The following is a 21,731-nucleotide window of genomic DNA, read 5'->3' as shown; positions in this document are numbered from 1 at the left end:
AAATTTAATAGCATCCCTTTAGGAACAAGGGGCTTTTGCTGAGTAAACAGCCATTATAGGCTACTTTTTCTGTACTGAAGCAGACAGAATTAGAACAAGAAATTTCTATTTTATTAACAGTAATTCATAGGAATTCCACCACTTGGACCAGTGTTTATTTTCTGTTAATAAAAATCAGTTTTGACAAAAGTCCGATTCCATTTTCTTACCACCTGCACCTTTTATCTTCCCTGCTCTACTGCAAGTGGCTGGAGACGCAATAAGTTAGACAGGAATGTGTAAGTGACAACGAGGGAAGGGACACGAGAAAGGCTCAGTACCAGCCAGCCACTATTGCCACTACTGTAACATCATACAAAATATTTACCAAATTGAGGAATAAAAACTACATGCAGAAGGACAGACAGGCTGCTTGATATCCAGTAAACACCCAACTGGTGCTTGCAAAGGAGGTTTCCACCACCATTGTTGTGCTGTAACACTCAGCCTACAGAAGCCAAGATGACATCGACAGGCGTTTCTTCTTTGCTCCTAACCGTCACCTGCATGGTCACGCCATCTCCTAGCGCAAGCCTGGACCTTACCAGCACATCGCAGCCGCCTCTGTATACACCTGGGGACAAAGCAACATTTGAGTGATTACCTCTTAAGAAAGGCTCAGCAATCTAGTCCTAACCCAGGAGCCAACAACCTGGTGAGGGCAAGACAGAGTCACTCTATGGCCAGTTGCAGAGAGGGAGGAAGTGACAAGAAAAAACAACCAACCAACCCAAACCCCCTAAGCTCTCTAGGCCAAGACTGAAGATAACAGATACTGTCCTAATTAAACAGTCAGCAAGGGCTGCCAGAGGGCTAGGCTGAGTTAAATAGGTAGGAACCAGAAAATGGGTAGCTGAAGCTCACGTCCAGTTGGCAAAGGCAATGCATATTGTAATTCTGCTCAGTGCCCCTGCTGTTAAGGGAGGAATAGTCCTGTGCTTCTGTTAGAGCGCTTGGAAGTGGCACTCCTGGAGGCAATTCAGATCGCAGGACTGGAGCCACCTCCAGTCCCACTTCAGCATCACTATGCAGACAGACTTGGAGTTACCAATTCTTCCCTCTGACATAAACTGAGATGCAACCCTTCTGTCAGACCACTGCATGCCATGCTCATTGCAGTTTTGCTTTACCAACTGCAATAAAGTTTTGTAGAGCACTTCCAAGGATTGCCCAAGGCTGTAAGCCTGGAGCACAGTCACTGAACAAGAAGGTGCGGGTACTGCAGGCCAAATCAGGATATGTCTTTAGTGACAGGAACTTGAAAACAAGATGGTCATAGGAACCCCCTTTCGAGATAAAAACTGGCAAGGAATTTAATTAGGTGTCTGCTCTGGAAGTTCTTCATTCAAAGGATTCACTATGGTTCCCATAGGTGGAATACCTCCATTCCGAGAGACACAGAACCTAGCCCGACTACACCCGCAACAGCAGGCTCCAAATTAACACCAGCTGCATTCAACTCACTGGTTCACTTCAGCTTCCTATAGAGAAAAAAACGTCTATACAAGAGCAGAATCTCCTAACCCATTTCCCTTCATTTAGTAAAAAACTGTGGGGACATGGAAACATCGAGTTCAACAGCGTGAATACTTACCAGCTAAGTAGAGCGTGTGAGAATTTTTGTTCTCTGGCACTTTATCTGATCTCTCACAGGGCTGCATGCCCAAGAACTTGATGATGTTATTGACAGCTTCTGCATTCAGAGATTGAAGAAAAAAAACCCAAAAAACTCCAGATTGGTGTCAAGCTTTCTGTGAGAACTAGTTTGCAATTAAAGAACATTCTCTAAGCACCCATGTGGCTTAACCATTTCCATTCATTATCTTGGCTGCAGCCCCACCAACACACCTACCTTGCCCTGTCCCTTCTGCTGTCTTAACAGCCTATGAATGCACCCCTCCCTTCAGACAGCCTCGAGCAAGAGAGTACTGCCAAACTTCCACTCACTATAATCCCAACATTGCAACACAAAGCTGGGACATCATGTCACATGGGAAGGTACCAAATTCTCCTCCTACCACACTAAATATATCTCCAGCATGGCAGATTTACCGGGATTACTATGTGGGTCACCAATAAACAAGGAGAGATCATCTCACCGTCAAGGGTTTTAATCGAACTAAGTGCAAAGGTTTCTTCTTTCTCAAAGTCATCTCCCACTTCTTCCCATGCAGCTGCGAAGTTAGGCTTTAGAACCTTCTGAATATGATCAGACACAGTCACCTCCAAATCTTCCAACTGACAAAAAGGCAAGGGAGATTTTCAGCTGCCGGTTACAGAAATGATCCTAATCTTAGAAAGGAAAAGAAAGACAAAGAGAGACAGCAGCATTTTGCCAAAACAACTCTGGCGTGCCTGGCTTTAATTTCAGGAGAAGCATAATAGTATCTAAAAAGCAGAAGGGAAAATAGTATTTATGGTGGCCAGCTGTAAAGCTTAAAAACATTGACATAAAACCATCAGTGATGCTAAAAGAGAGCAGAAACTAGGGCAATCGCTTTGTGAGGCAAAGCCCATTCTAGCCCTTACTGGGCATCTGAGGAGAAAGACTTTCTCAGAATCCAGAAGGAGCCTTTACATCCTCCAAACCCAACAGACAGGTGATTTCCTGACATCTGATTTGTATTTCCATGACTGATAACAGGAACACAGTAAACAGAACTGCAAATGCTTGGGGTGGAAAGATTGGGCTACAGTCCTGAAAACACACAATGCAAGTTATTCCTTCCTTCCTTCCTGTCTGTTTCCACAAATGCTATCTCCATAGGGCACTAAGGCTAAAATGACTTTTGGCAAAAAGCACGGTTTTGGGGAAGGATTTAAAGGTACAAGCTACAGTATCTTGGAAACAGTGTTTCAGGCAGGCCAGCTGTTCTACTGGCTTCAGATCTGAAAGGAAACTGTCAACCCAATGGCCACGTCTATTCAGAACTGATGACAAAGGAAAAAAAAAAACAACAAAACAACCCAGTCCTGAACTTACCACATATTCGTCATCATAGCCATCATCTTCTGGCACGCCTGTGTTTGGGTCACAGTCTCGAACAATGAACTTCATTGTGCAACTGAAAGTACAAGCAACTGGGGAGGAGAAGAAAAGCCCATATAGGTTAGTGGTGCAGTTTCTTCTGCTTGAGCCCTTGCTTCCTAAAAAGGGACTGGAAAGAACATGCATTAGCTTTGCCTAGGAAGATACGACATGGTCGTAGTCAGAGCATTTTTCAACTTCACATAAAATTTCCCCCAGACTCTAAGGTGAAGGCCAAGAGGATCTCAGGAGAGGCGTATGCCACGGCCGCAGTGTAACAAGTACAGGTTCACAGACTCAGTGCCACAGTGCATTCCAGTCAACACTGGCTACCAGGAGAAACTCTGCAAGTGTTTATGACAAGTGAATTATGATCCAAAACCACAGTTCAAGGAATTCAGACTCGTTCTAATCTTCTCTAGTATTAAAACAATAACAGATAAATTCACTCCACTGATAAGCTGAGTCATGTTAAACCAACTGCAAATCCAGTGGAGTTTCTTTTAAGTGTGAATAATAACAGCAAGAAAGGGAAGTTTTTATACCCAAGAAAATCTCTCATTCCTAAACTTCATAGTCTTTTCTAATTCTCTAAAGAGAGGAAAAATTGCATTAGCCAGATATGTGGAGGACCAAACTACCAGTCTTTTTTTTTTTTCCTGCTTCTATTTTCCTTTTACTGATTCTGTTCCTGACTACCACCAGCAGACATCCATGTTTTCAAAGGTGCTCCTTTCATTGACTTCAGATAATAAATTTTTTTTCCTGTATTACCTGCACGCTCTCTAATCCTCTTAAACATTCAATTTTTAATCATCCAATACCACTGATTAGTTAAGTGTATACTATCTTGTAAAAAGCATGTATACTATTTTGCACAAACACAGGTTTCACATAAAAACCAGCACGTGAGACATGAGAAAGAAACAGTACTAGAACCTCAGTATGTGCTCGCCAAATCCCACAACAAAAATATTTTATTATCTGTTCTCCAAAAAGTTCATTTGAGGGATTTGTCATGCAGAACTACTCCCTCCCAGTGGGTACCTGCAGTGGGGTCATCCCGGGGAATCTGGACGAGGGTGTAACACATGCCCGGCTGGTTGTAAGCCAGGTTGGGTGCTGGGATGCAACAGATCACATCGTAAGCGTCTGACGGCTCCATCTGCACTGTGACTCTCTCTAACAGCTGATCATTTAACGTGTTTGTGCAATCAAACTGCAGAAGAATAAATTGAAAATGACTTCAGCATAGAAGAAACGTTTCTAATCAAAGATTTTTCCCCCAAATCAGCTACAATACTCCACAGCATACAGCAGACACCCCGCATCTTTGATAGAGCCTGCTGTTCTCACTAAACATCTTTTCTCTCCGATTTTACTAGAATTCTTTAACAGATGGGATCATAACTCCCATCCTTTTTTGATTGTTGAGGCAAGCAGCACACACCCTCGTTTAGAGGGTGTCTACCTTGCAACTCCCTAAAGAGAGAAGCTGTCCTCTCCAAAGCACAGCAACACTGTTTATGCTACATTCAAGCACATAACATCTTTTACCTGGAAAACGATGTGATTTGTGAACACATGTTTAATACAACGAACAAAATACTCCGTTTCTGCTTCTGTGAGCTGCACTGGTTCTGAAGACTTAAATAACGGACCCAAGTTCTTAAACTCTGGAATGGCTGCCAGTTGTTCTGCATGGAAAGGAAAAGAAGATGACAGACACTTAGTGACAGGCTCGTTCATCGCTCCCGCCTGACCTGCGGCAATCCTCCCCACACTTCAAGCACTGGAGACCCACTGATCTTCTCTCATACCTTGGAATATATCCTGACGGGAAGGAGCAACTTTCTCTGGCTTGCTCGTCACTAGGGCAATCTCTGTGAAGAAAAAAGAAAAGACATTGTGCCATCAACTACACCATGCAGGAGGTTTAAATGCCTTTATATCTCCACTAAAAATTCCTTAACCTGTGGTGTTTCAGACGTTCTGCTGCAGACCATTACCAGCCTGGTTCCTCACTCACACTGAAATATTTTTTCTTCTAGGCAATGTTGGATTTTAAGGAGAGAGATATTGGAGTAATGAGAAAGAAACCACACTTTAGTCCAGAACAGCCAGAAAAAAAAAAAAAAAGCTGGAAGAAGAAGGGGGGGAAAAACCCCAAACTTTTTAAGAAAAAGTTATGCAAAGTCAGAAGTTGTGCAAGATCACGGAAGAAAGCCAGTGAAGTGACTAAGTGTTTCTGGACTGTACTTTTTTTCAGCCATCTGTGAACTAATAAATCCTGACGATGTACAAACTCCTCTCTGATAACAAGATCAGCAGAATGAATAATGACATTCTTGCCAACCTATGTTCCTTTGGAAGAGGCGCTGTCTTCCTTTACCTGTGAAGATCAGACAGGCTTGCTCCTGCAAAGCCAGCGACACTGTGACCTGTACAGCATTCAGCTGGGGCACCTCTGCTCTTGACCTGACCCTACTAGGCCAGCAGCCAGTTTACAGACGTAAAGTATCGTTATGGCAGCCTGAAAATGTATAGCCTTGCCTACAGCCCATTTAAATGACGCTCGAGTGTTACCTGCTTTCTGTTCAAAGATTGGTGCAGTAGCCAGTGGAACTGTTTTCATATCAAAAGGTTTGTCAGAAGGCTCCAGTGTATATTGATGCAGGGCTTTCTCCATCCCAGGAACAGAGACGGTCAACCCTGCAAAGCAGAAGCAGCACAGGCAGAAAATTTCAGATTTTAATAGCAGGAACTGTCAGAGGCCTACAGGCACTACGATACAGGGTTCGCAAATGAAGAGTATGAATTTTGGATTGCCCACTGCACCAAAAGCAACAAGATGCCAGAGTCAGACTGGCAAAACTTCTGTCTCAGCTCCCTTTTGAGATATAAACAAGGAAGATTATTTGAAGAGGTCTTCTCTGTAGCCATTGGCTCAGGCTGCAGAGAAAAACTCTTATTGAGTAATCTAGAGTTTACAGCTAGATATGTATGTTTTGGATTTTGGTTAATGAAAAACTGGCAAAAGCACTTTCTTTTCTCAGTAAGCACAAAATACACACTAAGTACTTCAAGCTACTGGATAGATAAAAAAAATGCTCTGAAGATGACACAGAAAGTTGCCATTTCAGAGGGTACTGCAGTCTAAACAGTTCACTCAAGAAAAGTCCTCTTGCAATAGTCTTAAATATATGTTAAATGCTCTGCTTGCATGAACTTTCAACTACAGACCATAAAACATTTTTATAGCCAACCCTGGCAACAAGATGCGTCATCCTCATTTTGTAATGGAGAAAATGGAACAAAGGTTAAGAAACTTGTCCCAAGTGAAGGAAGAGGCAACAATGAAAAAAGCCCAAGCCATACTCCTGCTCCATTTCCTAGACAATCCTTCCTGTATTTTGCTAAATTTGCCATTCTTAATTAGCACAAGTACTTCACAGCAACGTGCTAAGGCCAGAAAAATCACACAGTTCTGTCCTTTTGAGTTATTCTGCCCCAAGTTACATTTCAGAAGACTATTCTTACAGCAGTGAGGCCCACCCATAATACAGAATATGAAATAACAGTTCAGACTTCTTTCCTTTCTATCACTGACCGTTAAAGATATAGGCAGCATTCAGTGCTATCTGTCTCTGTTGCAGTACATTCAAGTAGAACGTTGCTCTGTCCCGAACTTCGTCATCACTGTCCATCATGCACCTGTTTTGGGGAACAAGAGGACAGCAGTGAGCCAGCTCAGGACATCATGAGAGCTGAGCTAAAAATGGCACTGATCAGATTGGACTCAATCCTGCAGTGAGAGTCTGAACTCTCTCAATCGATGTGCAAATTATGAAAAAAAAAAAAAAAGTGTTAATACAATAGAGTAGTTGAAGTTCAACTTGAAGTTTATATGCCAAGTGTCACATCAGAAAACTAAGATTAAAGGAGACGTGTATGTGAATTGTTAACACTATGCACACTTGCTAGATTATAAAATATGCACCTGCATTCTGTGGCTAATAATTCTGAATGGGCACCATGTGGTTGCGCACTGCCCCCCCCCACCATTTTTTTTTTTTTTTTTTTACAGCATTCTTTCACAATAGAACAAAAGCAGAAGAAATAAACAGATTACGAAACCAAACATGTTAAAGCTGCTTTATACATCAGACTGGAAAAAATGGCTGTGTGCTCAAATATTCACCTAGTTTTTCAAATATAGCAGGTGGTTTATAAAGAGAGATTCTCTCTCCCTCCTGGCAACTTCCCTCCCTCCTCACACTGCTCAAGTCACTTCTTGCAGTTGTAACCTACATTGAGGCTGTTTTCTGCCTGAACTGCTTCATAATTTGAATTATCCCTCACACTACAGAAGCCAGACACGCCATGGGTTTACACTGTAGTGCTATACAAATGAAGAACATGACATTTACGGTACAGACAATTTAAGAAGCCTGAGTGGTCTTAACAAGAGACCCAAACCTGTGAAATGGGAACACCTGAGACATCTGCCATATACAAAAGTTATTTTTTAATACCATGGAAATACATTCTTTTGCTTCAAGGGATGCAAAAAACATACACGTATACTAAACTACTGTAGATTTATTACCCACTGAGGAATGTTCTCAGACCAGATTACTATCATGTGTTTTCATGACTAATCACATTTTTCATTTGCTTATCTCTCGCAGTGCTCTGCTCCCTCCCAGCCAAGAAGGAAAGAAGGAAGACAGCCATCTCCCAATTCCTCTACTGGTATGTCGTGGTAACTCTAGTGCAAGTTCTAACCTGGTCTGACCTTGCTTCTTCTGTGGAGCCAGACCATCCAGTGTCACCAACAAGCTCAGCACATGCACAGCACAGCCATACCCACTCACCTCTGCAAAAGCACCAAGATGCTTGGAAGAAGATTCTCATTCTGGGCACCAAACTTTGCTAGCGCACTTACAGCAGCTAGAGAAGAAAAAAGGGAGACGTCAGAGGTGCTCAAGCTATACGCAAACGCATTCTCACAGTCACGATTCAAAGCACTGTGCATACTACACAGTGCTTTCACTACACAGGTTTTCACTTCCACACCATAAACCTTTCAGTGTTATGGAAAAACTAAACTATTTCTGTATTTACAAATGGAAATAATTTCATGTCAGGGAATAACAGAACAAGATCAGCATAACAGCCCTGCAACTCTGTTCTGAGATAACTCTCTAACAGATAAGGTTAGTTCAAGCTTCACAGCACATTCCAGTTGTTGGCCCCTCTGCCATTAGCTGTAGCTCACATCCCCAGATAAATCCGTTTCTCACACACAGGGGTGACATGCATCCAGTGGTGACCAGGGCCAAACTGCATCCAGTGACTTTGCAAGGAGCTGAAACCCCTCAGCAACCACTTAGAGCTACCTGTCCAAACTAGTCTAATTTCAGCTCAGCATTGGCTTGAAGAATTTCCACATACAGAAAGAAGACAAAGCTCTGTAAGGAAGTACAAGCTTATGGCCTTGGTGGTTAAAAAAGAATCTATATTTTTACAATGACAGTTTTTATACAGTGTACGGTCTCTGGGGATGCTCTTTGTGTGCTCCCAGGACACAATTCGGAAACTGTGGCCAAAAGTGCTGACACTAAAAATTAAATGCAATCTGGACCGTGCTGTATTTGTGAACTCATTTTGCTTCCTCTCTCCCAGCAGTACTTCCTTTTCTAACATACAGGATATCAAGCTGATGCTGATATCCCTCCAATGCCAAGCCCCAAGTGTGAAAAGAGGTTGAACGCTCTAAAGGGTTTGTTGTAAAAGCTCTGCAGGAAGGAAGCATCAGTCTGCAACACACTTCCAAGGAGGCATCCCTATCTTGTAGAGGGGAAATTTCCATATAAAAAGATGACAGTCTGTAGGAGACAATTATGCTTCTTACAGAAGTAACAGCACCCCCCGCTCATGTATTACCTCTTAACTTTTGGGAGACATTCAAAGAAGGGACTAGAAGCTAATTGCTTATGTTCTGCAAAGCAGGAGGACCAAGTGCTGATGGCTAAGATGATATGAGGAGTTTAAACACACTGCAGGATAAAAATCACTTTCACAGCTGATGCACATAAGAGCTAGCTCTTCACAGTGCCTGTGCAGTAACCATTGCCTCCCACCCCCAAACCCAGTTTCAGCCCCGAGATTTCTAGCAGAGCTCACGCTTAAAACCATGAAGCACTTGAGCTGAACTTACCAGCCCTCACAGCCTCGTTCTCCAGCACCACCCTGTTGAATATGAAGCGGATGTACTTGGACGGGGATGGCGTCCTCGGCCCCTCTTTCCCCAGCAGGTGCAGGATCTTTGTGGCCAGGACAGTGTGTTCGCAGTCTTCAATGAACTCGCAGAGGTGAGCCAAGCCCGATTCCTTACTCTCAGGATTCTCCTCAATGATGCTGATTATACAGTCCACAATGGCTCGCTTGTACTCAAAGCCACCCTGGGAAAGGAAAATCAAGGACACTGACCTAGCAGGCAGAGCTCAGACCGCAATGCTGCTCTGTTCCCCTCATGCTTCAACTGCTTCTTTCCATTCAGAAAAAAACAAGCATTTGCACATAAAGAGAAAAGAGAAGGTGGGCTGGATAACCTAACAGGATCTTCCCAGTCTCCCCATCCCATAAAGACACATCACCTGTACATCTCTTCAGTTTTCGACATACCAGCTCTAATTCGTAAGCACATTTCAGACAGCTCTGACTCATGAGATAAACAAGGCCTTGGTAATCAAGGCTAATCAATAATGGGTCAGACCCCATCATTGCTGTGTACCCACTGACATAAGACAGAAGAGACCCTTTGTACTATTTATCAGAGCTACTAGCAAATAACTACACAAAAAGTTTCAAACATACATCATCCCTGAGCATATTGGAGAGGAAGGTCATCATGACACTGTGTTTCCGAGGGTATTTCTGGCACAAAGCACTGATAGCCTGTACTACCACTACCTGCAAAACAACAGAGAAGGAACGTTAGTCATGTGCATTTACTTATGAAAGATACAGGCTTCTCACTATCTCAAGTTGTCACCTTGATAGATTAAATTCATGTACAAGAAGCATAAAAATCAGGTGGTGGACTCTCAGCATAACTGTGTTAGCAACCGTCTGCTAGCATGCTGCAAGACCTGGCTCTGCTAGAGAGACAGTAATTTAGGATGGACTCCAGTAATTCAAAGGTTTCCCCTTGATTCCTGCACCCAGCGATGATCCCGACCTAATTCTAACTTAACTAGTTACATTTTTGTCATTAAAACTGCAAAAAGTATTAAACAAATTTAAAACTCATTTCATTTTCTCATAAAAACAAGAACTTAAGACCACTGTACACTAGCAGACAATGACATGCATGTAGAGACATGCTATGCTCCTCAAGGCAACTCCATGACATAAAAGGGACGGGTACAAGTGAACTACCATCCTTCACCAAGTTATTACCCGAGTTGATAGTGACTAAGCTTGACAAATTAGTGTGAACTGTAAATTTCTACCTATTTCCTAACTATGTATCAGAACGCAGTGATACAGACTCAATCAGAACAGTTAAAAAACCCTCTTCCTCTCCAAAGAGGCACCTAGAAGGCAGTACAAGGTTTTACAGCATACTGCACAGAAGCCAGGAATCCACCAAACTATATTTATCCTTTCCTGGAGCGGTGGGAGGAAACGACACAGGATATTTAAGTTGGAAAGCAGAGGACTATGCCTTCTGAATTTCACGCCGGCTTTGCTCTGTTAGATTAAGTCACTGAAGGATTAACAAATGTGAAAATCTTCATAATAACAAGAATGGGAGAAAAACCTGCAGCTGGAAAGAGCAGAGGCCTCCAATGCCACACCTTAAACTCATCTGATATTTCTGACACGAAGGAAGAGATCTGTTTCATGAGCCTGTCTACACTGCTCTCACTGCCCGTCTTCAGCAGGGTGGTGATGGCGAGGGTAGCAATACTGCGGTTGGAGTCAGTGATGAGATTTTCCAGGTCGAGGTTGCAGGCAGTGACTGCAGATGGATGCTTCATGGCCACCTGTAAAGAATGCAATTACAAATTAGATAGGAGCAATAACATCATACAATTCAAAGCTTTCGATGAGGCAAGGATTAAAGCCCTTCTGGTTTCGGGTTGTTTGGGATTGATGGTGGTTTGGTTTTTGTGGGGTTTTTTTGTTTGTTTTCTTTTTTTTTTCCTCCTCCCCCCCAAGCACTGCTCTGTTCCACAAGTATTGCAACTAAACCTACATCATATGACTGTTGGCAGGATGCAATCAAAGCTCAGGTTCTTTTTTTTTCAGCATTTCAAATCAACTCCTCTAAATGTAAGCTACAGCTCACGGGTTTCACAGTCACAAACTGCTTCTGTTGCAGTGCGCAGCTTTGAAATCAGAATGTTATTTCCTTCACACACATCCACTTTTCACAGTATTAAATATCTGGGACTCCGCTTCCTCACAGCTGGGAGCTCACAAGTTATCTAACTACAGCTCCTTACAGCCCTGTGGTCCAGAAATGAGCAAACATAGCTTGTGTGCAGAGAAGATTTGTCACACCAGGAGATTTGGCATGGAAAAGCCAATTCTCCAACATGGAGTATTTCCAAATACAGTAATCACAAGAACAGTCGCTCTACTTTAGGCAATACATCATCAGGCACTGATGTCTGGCTTCCTCTGATGCTCAGAGATTTATGCTTATTTTGAGGTTTTGGGAGCACTCACTTTATTAAGGGTCCGTACAGCTGCATATCTCAAGACAGGTTTGGGAGAACTACAGAAGAGCTGCAGCACTGAAAAAAAAAAAAAAAGTAATCAAGAGAAATAACTCACAACAAAATGTTACAGAGTAGAGAGTGTTTAACAAACACCAGCTCCAAATACTGCAACTCTAGGTACCAGCAATGTCTGGGAAGCAGAGGATGAGAGCCCTCATGAACATACCAGGTGAGGAAAGGGAAATTGTCTTGTGCCAGCACTTTGATATTGAGAGGTGCAAATAGTTTAGTCAGAAATCACCACAGCAGAAAACCAGAAGAAAGGAAATATAGAGAAAAGTCTAACGTATCCACATTCAGCTACATGCTGCTAAATGTTCATGCAGCTCTATTCATAATTTATCACTAGCTTCACAAGCAAGTTAAAAATAACCTCCTGATTTTCATCTTATATCAATAAGAGGTGGTTTGTTAATTGTCGGTGGCACATCTCCTCTACCTTCCCTCCCTCCCACTCCAACTTCCCACAGCTGGAAAAAGGCAAACATCACGCTGTGCTACTTCTAGTGTCGATTCTTTAAAGCTTTGCATGAAACGGGAAAAGGAGCAAGCTGCTTCTCATCCAAAAGCCCTCTATCTTGGGGACAATTAGAAAATTCAGGTTTTGAGTCCAGTATTTTAGTTACGCTGTACTGTCTCTGACGTGCTTCACCACCCTTTCTGTACCACAGATGCAGCTGAAAAAGGATTCTACGACCAACCTGAAACAGCCGGTGCGAGCTCCCTGGCTGTGCAGTTTGGGAGATGGATGATTGCAGAAGCAGCTTCGTAAATAACCATTTCATGCTTATTCCGCAGACAGCTCTCAATGAAGTCAAACAGTGGACTTTCATGGCTACGAAGAGAAAATGTTTCACAGCACGATGCTGAAATTCATACAAACCACTGATACCACATTTCTGAGAACTTGACAGAAAGCACAGCTAACACACTGGCTTTCAGGTTTCCTACACCGCCGTATTGCTCAACTCATGTTTGAGTTCTCAACTTTCTCTTTACTGTTATTCTATTCATCTTCACATCATCTTCTTCAAGCTAGAAATGCTGCACTCTAGAAATACATATTTTATTATTAATCATTTATCACACACAACTAACAAAAATTTCCATTGATAGAAGAACTTCATCAGGAGGTGAATTTCTCAGGTAACTATACCCTCCTCTGCTAGTGCGAGATCAGAATAAGACACATCCTTTTATTTATATCCCCACAGCATAGGTAGAACCTTATTGCATTTGAAATGCATCTAACTAGACAAAGTACAAAACCTCTCCAGAGTTTATTCTGCAGTTTTAATCCTACCCTCAGCTAAGTTTTGGCGGTACAGTGACAAAACAAAAATCTAAACCCCGCCACACAACTGCCACACATATTCACACTCAGTTCAGCCTAGCATTCTGCATCTACCTGCATTTTATTTTTAACACTACAGTTCTCTCCATCTGTGTGTAGATTTCCACAAACTTTAACAAATGCAGATTTCCTTGCTACTGTTTACCTCAAACTATAATTAGTTTTGTAATTCACATGCTGCCTCTCACTCACCCCTCTTCAGATTCCTTCAAGAGTTTGCTTGCAATTCGGATCAGCATGCAGTACGCAAACTGGGATTTCAGTCCAGACTTGGTGAACTTATTCAGCATCTTGGAAACTGCAAGGCGATCATTTTTCCTAAGGTGATAGAGCAGCCCCAAAGCATGGTACTAGGAAATCAGAAACAGAGGCATGCAGGTATTGAATACACATCGCAGTTGGAAAAGTCAGACTATAAGGCATAAAAGAGGGCTAATCGCTGTTTCCTAGCAGAAATACCTCGTAACCTGAAATGATCCAAGTTTCCTGATAAGTTACAAAGATCTGCAGTATTTCCTTCCCCTTTCCGTGCACCATAAGACAACCTCAACATATTTTGGAAGATCAGAAATTAGTTTACTCCCTTTTCCCCCCATTAAATGTCAGAACTTCAAAGGCTTCACCTTACTAAATTATAATAGCACTTCCCTTTCTAGTATACTCAACATCCAGGATATCTCAAATGACAGCTGACCTTACAAAAATCCTCAAGGCATTTATGGTCAAAGTACAAAGGAACATTTTAGCTGCTTACCAAGTTGTTTTAGGGTTGTGGGTTTTTTCCATAAAAATTCAAAGTAAGGCTTAAAGAAGCTTCTAACTGGGCGAGAACAATGCTGATTTTACAGATTTGTTTCCGACTGTTAGTCTGTAACACTGACTGAACATGCCAAATACTCATTTCCACAACTGTTTGGAATATTTGTGCAAAGATTTTGTTAATATGGATATCTTACTGATATTTGGGCTAATCTCTGTGGTCCTGCAGCATCTGGCAAATTTTCTGAAGGCCAAGACAAGAGATGCTGGTGTTCTGGGAGGTAGTGAGATAATTTCTTGAGCTTTTTGTAAACTCGGATTCAAAACCCTTCTGCAACAACTACTGTGAAACGGTCAGTGGCATACCAGCTATCAGAAGGTTAGCAGGGAAAGGACAGAGGACTGCACTACAGACCCAACTCTTAATTAAGAATCTTGCACTGGGATCATGGAGAAACTTGTGATTTTTTGAAACAGTTGAGTTGTTTCCCTCAAGACACAATTCTTGTTTATAAAAGAATAAGGGAAAAAGGAAAATCAAGTTACTTTTTCTAAGGTTATCTTAAGAACTCTCAGGATACCATTAAAACTCTGTAGTGTGTTTAGAGCTTCCCAGGGCAACCACGCTCAAACATACCTGCACCATGATGTTGTCACTAGAAGCTGCTTCTTGAGCTTCGTTGATCCACCGTTTGACTACGTCATAACTGATCTTCATCATATGCTGGAAGAAGCCACAACATTAGAAGCACAGTGAAGTACCATAAGCCTTGTTTTCAGTTTTTAAGTTTAAAGAGTTTGAAACAATCTAGGACTTTGTTGCATACTACAGGTAACAAAGAATAACTTCTAAATACATAGCTTGTATGGGTGCACTTGTTTCAATAAAAAGTAACTCGGAGAGTCTGTTTATGTTCAAACAGGACAGACAACAATGCTGGGACAATCCACCTGCCCACGGTTAGTCCAGCAGGAAGACTTCAGTTGTCAGTATTAACACAGCTTTGTTTGCACTCCTCAGGGTTCTAACATAGGTTACGCTCCACCTCATCAGCTGGAGCTCTTACCTCCTGCTCTGCCTTCTTGATTTAATAATGCAGCCAGTCTCTTTATCCTATGCACCTATAAATGACTTTTTCTTACATCTCAGTCTCAGACTACCACGCTTTCACTTGTATTCTCCTCGTTAAGAAAAATATTAACCTAACACAATCTTTTCCAGCTTTTTCTCCTAAACAAGTGAGAGGAAAACAGTGAAATTCTTGATCTTGCCTTCCTACTATGCATTAGCAAAAATAATCTCGATTTGCAGTTTTATCAGGGCAGCAATTTAATGAATTTGGTTTTTGCAGAGCACAAGGCGGACTGCTTTTATCACCTGTTACAGAACTCATATACTCTGTTGCAGACATCAACGTTAGTTCTTCTACAGGAACAGAACAGGTTGTTTCTGCGTACTCTCACCAAACTGATAAGCACTTTCACAGTCATCAGTGTGCTTGACTTTTCAAAATAGACAAGGCCCTTCCCCAGAGAAATTAATGTTTCTACACTAACTACATAGAGAGATGACTGAGCACTTTGCACTTGAAGTAATTAAAATGGACATACTCTAAAGCAAGAGAATGTCAAGGAGGGAGTTTGAGAAGACAAAGTCTGCTTGAGACAAAGGAAACTCCGTTGCTACTATTTTTTGTTTAATTTCCAACGAGGAGATGGAGAAGCGTCATATCAAAGGAAAAGGATGTGAAGAAAGAACAAAACAAAGGCCAGGCAGAGCTACACATGCAGCAGACTGGCCTTTCTATCCACAACACCATGCACAGATTTACAATAATCTTCTGATTTACTTACTAAGGAAGACACCAGTGCAGAACTAGACACACTGGGGACTTTGTCCACAATGGCTTGCTTCATGTATCTCTCAATGGCTTGTAACATCGTACCCTATGAAAGAGAAAAAGAAAAGCATGGATACTTTGGAGGCAGAGCATAAAAGCAGTATAAGGCAAAAATATATGCACAGTGCATTCAAAAGACCCTCAAAAAAGAAATTGTGAACTAATTCTGAAAAGGCATAGTTCTGCAAGGGAGACGTGAGCATCAGCTTCCCAGTCCTGAAGGTTCAGTGACACGAAAAAAGCCTATAGCAAAGCAAGCTCAGATCAGAAACCAGAGCTCCAAAGCTCCTGCCTTCTAACTCCGTGTTTACAGTGCTACACCTCCACAGAGTTCCTCACATCTACAGAAGGCTTCAGAGCAGTCCTCCCTAAAGCCGCAGTTCCATTACTACTATAATACACCCCACAAGACAGTAGTTTTTCTACTTTAAATACACCCATCATCTCTCCCACAAGTGATGTGATTTGTACTTACATCAGTGATCCTGCAGAGTGCTCTGATGGCCGGGCCTCGGTATACATCTTCCTTCCCCGTCATGTCTTTGGTCAAACTAAAATAATCAAAGACACGTTGTGAACACTTCTTTAATATCTCTATGTCTTCACTTCATCCCATTTAGCTGTTCTTCCAGCTGTCACCACATAACTGCTAAGCTCTAGTATTGGCTAGAAACAACTTCTTAATAAGTAGCTATTTGAAAATTAGTAACATCAGATTCTGTGGAAATACAGAACATCACAAAATGCATAGTCCATAATATTGCTTTGCCATAGGCCTGGTTTATTTAGCTTAGCCATTCTCCTTCTTAGTGTTGCTCCTTTTTCTACTACATGAAATTTGGTTTAGATCAAAGTTTAGTCTGCTGAACAGCTTAAAAAAAATATATAAAACAAAACTGTTACTTGGCACATGCCACAGATACAATTTTTGCTCTCGCAACAACTGTAACATCTGTTCGGTACTCAAAAAAATTGATAGTTCAGTTGGCAGACTGAACTGAGCTTTGCTCTGCTTTCCCCTAACTTCTCTGACAGCAAAGTGAAACAGAAGTCACAGCCTAAGTTTTCATAAAACCGTTAAGCACCAATAATTTAAAAAACCAACCAACCAAACAAGAAAACAAAGTAGCAACTGACTGAAACTGTAGGCAAGCCTCTTGCTTGTTTAGAAAACAGTAGGAAGTTTAGAAAACAACACTGTAGGAAGAAATTAACATTTCCTATGGTGACACATACTTTGTATCATGGAACAATTTGTTTTCCCTTGCTGTATCCTTTATAAAGCATAATCACAGAAAGCCAGAGCCACTAAAACAAACGCATTAGGATGCAGCTACTTGTTTCAGAGCTCTGTTACTGTCTTTTCTGTAGGTTCTACTACCTGCTTGTGACAATGATGACGTCCTCAGAAATATTGGCCATCTCTTTGATAGTAAGGTAACACATTCTTCTAAGGGTTTGCTGTGAAAGCATATTGCAGAAAGTCATTAAACCCAGTGGGAATTATGAGTAAACACTTCCTAGAAGTTTTAGAAGTTAAACACACTTAACAAGTTAAATATTTATCTTCCCCACATCTATACGAAGTCATAAACAGACAAGTAAAAAACATGTTTGACAACAGGGTTAACAGCCTTACTCCCTGTTATCAAACAAACCAGGTGAAGAGTAAGAGGTATACATCTTGTAAAATGATGACTAAAAAGAGAGAAAATCCACATTAATTATGAAAGAAATGATACATCATGTCTCTATGCAGAAGCCTCACAATTATCAGTTAAAAGCTTTAAAAACAGCTTCCTCTGATTTATTTGTTATTGTAAAAGAAAAATAAAAATACGCACAGAGCACTGACACTAATTCTTTGAAAGCAAATGACACATTTGCACTAAAAAAAACCCTACTTTCTAAAATGTGGCTATGAGAAAAGTCTCAAACAATCTGTCCTGCTAAAATTTTCATTCCATCTTTCAACAGTCACACATGCAACCTTCCTCAGCCAAATCTCTAAAAACCTCAAGTGCCAGTTCATTTTTAACAAAAACTAATGAGACTCATCACATGAAGCTCCTCCAAGTTCTTACACTCTCTGCAGAAGAGATCAGAGAAGGACTTTACATTGGGCAAAGTCCAAAGTTTAATCCAGCATTTTTAGGATGGTCTCATCCCTTGACTCCATGCTGATTCATGAACAGAGCAAGCTGTCCTACAGAATTGTGGAATTTGATCTACAGGCAACTTTTAAGTTCTATTTTCAGTTAAGCAAATGAGGATTATTTGCAAGTGTAAGAAACAGTCATAAAATTACACTGATTTGTATATTAAGGCTTTCTGTCATTATTCACATTCTTTACAACAGTTAAGTCAACGCAGAAAAAGACTCCACAACCAAAAACAACCTGCAAAAGTAACCGTATGTTATTATTCAGTCATTTCTTTCCAAACCACAAATTGCCTTCAGCAAGTACTTTGTATGCAGAGCTTGTTCTCTGAAGTACTTGCGTCAATCTCCTCCCACCTCCCAATATCCAACTGTTTTGTAATTACTGCAAATCCAGACAAAACCAGGGAGGCAGCAAGTGGTAAACACTATGTACTTACATCATTAGATTGAAATAATCTGGTCATTGCAAAAAAAGCTTCTGTGGCTTCAGTGGTTCCGAAGTGTTCACCCTGAAAATAGCATAAAAGCAGTGAGAGAAAAAAATACCATTATTATCTAACCGCCTCCACCTTTCAGCTCCCACTTATAATACCTACTCACACATGAAAAAAATCTTTTCTTTGAAGACTTTCTTGTGTGAGAAACAATCCCTCCCCCACCTTGTGTTTCCTGGGGAGTACATGCCAAGTTTACCACTATTATCTGCTTGGTTTCAATATAAATGCCATGCTCAGGGGTACAGCCATGGAACAGTTTGTCAAGTAGCCCGTCTTCCCTCTTTCGACATTAGTGTGTCAGTAGTTGGGCTTGTGTCATGCTTGTTAACCAGAAGGATTCCCTTGCTTAAAAGGGATGACTGGTGCCAATTAAGACTGGACAGCATAGGTCCCTCCTAACTGATCACAACTCTATGTTAAATACTGCCTGACATGCAGGAAACCTGATCTATGTGGGCACCTAAAGAAAATTTCCTTCCACCCAAATAGAAAGATACCTTCTGCTTCATCAATTCCTTGCCTATATTCTTACCTCACCTCAGTTATTCTTGTCCTATTCCTTGCTACTACCTATTCTCGCTAGTAACAAGTGACAGGACAACAGGAAATGGCCTAAATTTATGCTAGGGTAGGTTTAGATTGGATATTAAGAAAAAGTTCTTCATAGAAAGGGTTGTTAAGCACTGGAACAGGCTGCCCAGGGAAGTGGTAGAGTCGCCGTCCCTCGAGGTGTTTAAAAGATGGGTAGAGGTGGTGCCGAGGGACATGGTTTAGTTGTGGGCTTGGCAGTGTTAGGTTGATGGTTGAACTTGATGACCTTAAAGGTCTCTTCCAACCTAGATGATTCTACGATTTTATGACTCCTAATTTAGCTTGGCAAACACAAGTGGCTCTTTAATTGCACAGTGCTGCACTGAACACAAACCAAACAGCAGCTCTCACTTGGCACTCAGAAAAAAGTCTTAAAAGCCTCAGTGACACATATCTCACCTCAGTGGCAAAATTGGAGGTGACAACATAATACTACAGCATAAACACTCCACCTTTTATATCCTCAAAAGCTACCTCCCAAGTCTGACAGAAGAGGTATAAAACTTTCACACTGAAAGTTATCAGAAATCAGCCTCAGGAATAATCATTCTGACTGGGAAGAAATGATAACAGTTACCTGGTTCAGCAAGTAAAGGATCTTGGTAAGGATGTGGAGGCATCTTCGCGGATTTATAGGGGTCTCATTAAAGATACGTGCCTACAAACATAGCATAAATACTGTATTACACTGTAACCCCAAAATAATAATTTCTCTTTGGCCATAAGAAGTAAAACAATTTGTTTTCAACCAAGTAGCTTATAACTTTTTTCATTCTAAAAATGTGTCCCAATGAGCATATTCCTGTCATTCAGCTCATGCACGTTTAGTTTGCTGGATGGTCAGCAATCTGAACAAAGGACAATGACTTGGTTTATCATCTGGAACTAGCGAAAATATTTTAAAATAAAAGCATAACAACTTAATTCTTTCCATAGCATCTGTGGCCCAAGCACTACTTAGCACTAGTTTGTAGGAACACAAACTAGAAATTATCAAGTTCCTACTTATAGCTCTTTGCACCCACCAAAACTCCGCATTATTTAATCTCACATTCACCTCATCACTTGCACTGTTGGAGTATACAAAGAGAAGCAGCAAAACCCCTTACGCAGTACATTGAACAAGCACAGGAAAACAGGCAGGTCACCTCTTCAGAAAGAGCACACTGAGATCCTGAATGTCCACATGGAGGGCAGAAGCCACATGTAATCTCATTATCATACATAAACCCCTCATAGAGTAACTTCATGTGCACTTCATTTACATACCCTGTGATTTAAGTTAACTATATGAATTTAGTCATTCACATTTCTCAAGAGGCACACCGTAAAACTCCCTTACGTTGCTAACACTTACTGATCAAAGAGTTAAACAGTATTATATACGATTATTCATACCTCCTGAAGCACAGCACTCTTCTCCAAATGCTGGAAAGGATTAGAGCCACTACCTGAAGAACAGAAGAGACCTCTAAGTTAGGGAAATGCGCAGTCTGCAAATGCCAGTAACTAAAACCAACAGAACTGAACATGTAGGAACAGACCCTCAACTTTACAAAAACACCTCAATGCTACAGTGACATTCCTCTTGGAACAACTGATGTTCTCCATCAACAGCTTTGAACCCATTTTCTTAAGTTGCATATTCAGAATTATAGAATAAATAAAGGGAGGGAGCAGTTTCAACACGTCTGGAGAAAAAGGAAGAAGAAAGGTTTTTACTAGTAAATTTGTCTTAATATGCCCTCTACATAAAACTATTTACTCCTTTTTTCCTAGTCCCCTTATTTTTATTCCTGCAGGCAAAAAAAGCACAGAAGGCATCACGACAGAGCCTGCTAATCAGCATCCAAAATAGAAGTATATTGATCGATTAATGCACCACTAAAACGGGCTACTCAGCAAACTTCAAAAACAGTCTGACTGCTGCAGATCACAAAACCTTTAACACTAGACTATCTCCACACGGTACCTTCACAGCCTTTTAACAGCCCAGATCCAGCCGTTGTGAGTAATTAATTTCTTGGAGATGACACTTCTCTGTCAGCAGCCTGAAGAGGAGACCAGCCTTCTAATCCATATACACAGCAAAACCACCTCTTAGGGCCACCGTTACAGACACGTAAAACCCTCTAAACCCTCACTACTGCTTCTAACCTTTCTCCTCTAGCAGTAATTTTTCACTTTCAATTCGTTCACTCTTCAGTTCTCACATCCCAAGCAGAAGGAAACTAAGAATGAAACGAAACTCAACCCAGCTGGGTGCGTCTTACCGCTCAAGAAGACCTCTGAGCAGCAGCAAGAGAAAATTCAAGACGGCATCAAGAACTACAGGCAACCTGCACTTAACTTCCATACGACTTTACGGAGTGAAAACGTGCAGGTGACGGCTTCATTCACCGCACCGGTGCCTAATGTGGTGTTTTTTCCCCCCCCACCCGCCGGGTACCTGAACACAGCCGCTCCTCACACAGCCCAAACCACACAGGCTGCGCCGGGGGGCGCCGCCTGCTGCTGCCCCCGCGCTACGAGCCGAAGGAGCAGACCCCGATCAAGCTCTGCAAGCACCGCTCCTCCTCACCACACCAATGCGGGAGGGG

At 41.6% G+C, this 21,731-nt stretch overlaps 1 protein-coding gene across 1 annotated transcript in view; it reads right to left on the bottom strand.

Annotated features, from left to right (window-relative positions):
• The window catches only part of COPG2 (coatomer protein complex, subunit gamma 2), a 21,961-nt gene continuing 230 nt past the window's right edge, over positions 1 to 21,731 (bottom strand). Inside the window, exons 2-24 of the mRNA XM_009882980.1 lie at positions 20,530 to 20,582; positions 19,709 to 19,789; positions 18,481 to 18,552; positions 17,261 to 17,340; positions 16,355 to 16,430; positions 15,833 to 15,925; positions 14,616 to 14,702; positions 13,412 to 13,569; positions 12,567 to 12,700; positions 11,813 to 11,880; positions 10,936 to 11,124; positions 9,950 to 10,045; positions 9,291 to 9,534; positions 7,945 to 8,020; positions 6,678 to 6,781; positions 5,654 to 5,779; positions 4,888 to 4,950; positions 4,625 to 4,764; positions 4,115 to 4,286; positions 3,023 to 3,120; positions 2,139 to 2,277; positions 1,634 to 1,732; positions 1 to 613 (exon numbers count right to left, since the gene is read on the bottom strand). Of these exons, the coding sequence (XP_009881282.1) occupies positions 483 to 613; positions 1,634 to 1,732; positions 2,139 to 2,277; positions 3,023 to 3,120; positions 4,115 to 4,286; positions 4,625 to 4,764; positions 4,888 to 4,950; positions 5,654 to 5,779; positions 6,678 to 6,781; positions 7,945 to 8,020; positions 9,291 to 9,534; positions 9,950 to 10,045; positions 10,936 to 11,124; positions 11,813 to 11,880; positions 12,567 to 12,700; positions 13,412 to 13,569; positions 14,616 to 14,702; positions 15,833 to 15,925; positions 16,355 to 16,430; positions 17,261 to 17,340; positions 18,481 to 18,552; positions 19,709 to 19,789; positions 20,530 to 20,582 (2,579 nt within the window). The 3' untranslated portion in view covers positions 1 to 482. The remainder of the gene's footprint in view (positions 614 to 1,633; positions 1,733 to 2,138; positions 2,278 to 3,022; positions 3,121 to 4,114; positions 4,287 to 4,624; positions 4,765 to 4,887; positions 4,951 to 5,653; positions 5,780 to 6,677; positions 6,782 to 7,944; positions 8,021 to 9,290; positions 9,535 to 9,949; positions 10,046 to 10,935; positions 11,125 to 11,812; positions 11,881 to 12,566; positions 12,701 to 13,411; positions 13,570 to 14,615; positions 14,703 to 15,832; positions 15,926 to 16,354; positions 16,431 to 17,260; positions 17,341 to 18,480; positions 18,553 to 19,708; positions 19,790 to 20,529; positions 20,583 to 21,731) is intronic.

Source organism: Charadrius vociferus, unplaced genomic scaffold (assembly GCF_000708025.1).
Source record: "Charadrius vociferus isolate BGI_N301 unplaced genomic scaffold, ASM70802v2 scaffold32, whole genome shotgun sequence".
In the NCBI taxonomy this organism is placed as follows: domain Eukaryota; kingdom Metazoa; phylum Chordata; class Aves; order Charadriiformes; family Charadriidae; genus Charadrius; species Charadrius vociferus.
The sequence above is the reverse complement of the archived record's forward strand: the minus strand, read 5'-3'. Positions and strand labels throughout refer to the sequence as shown.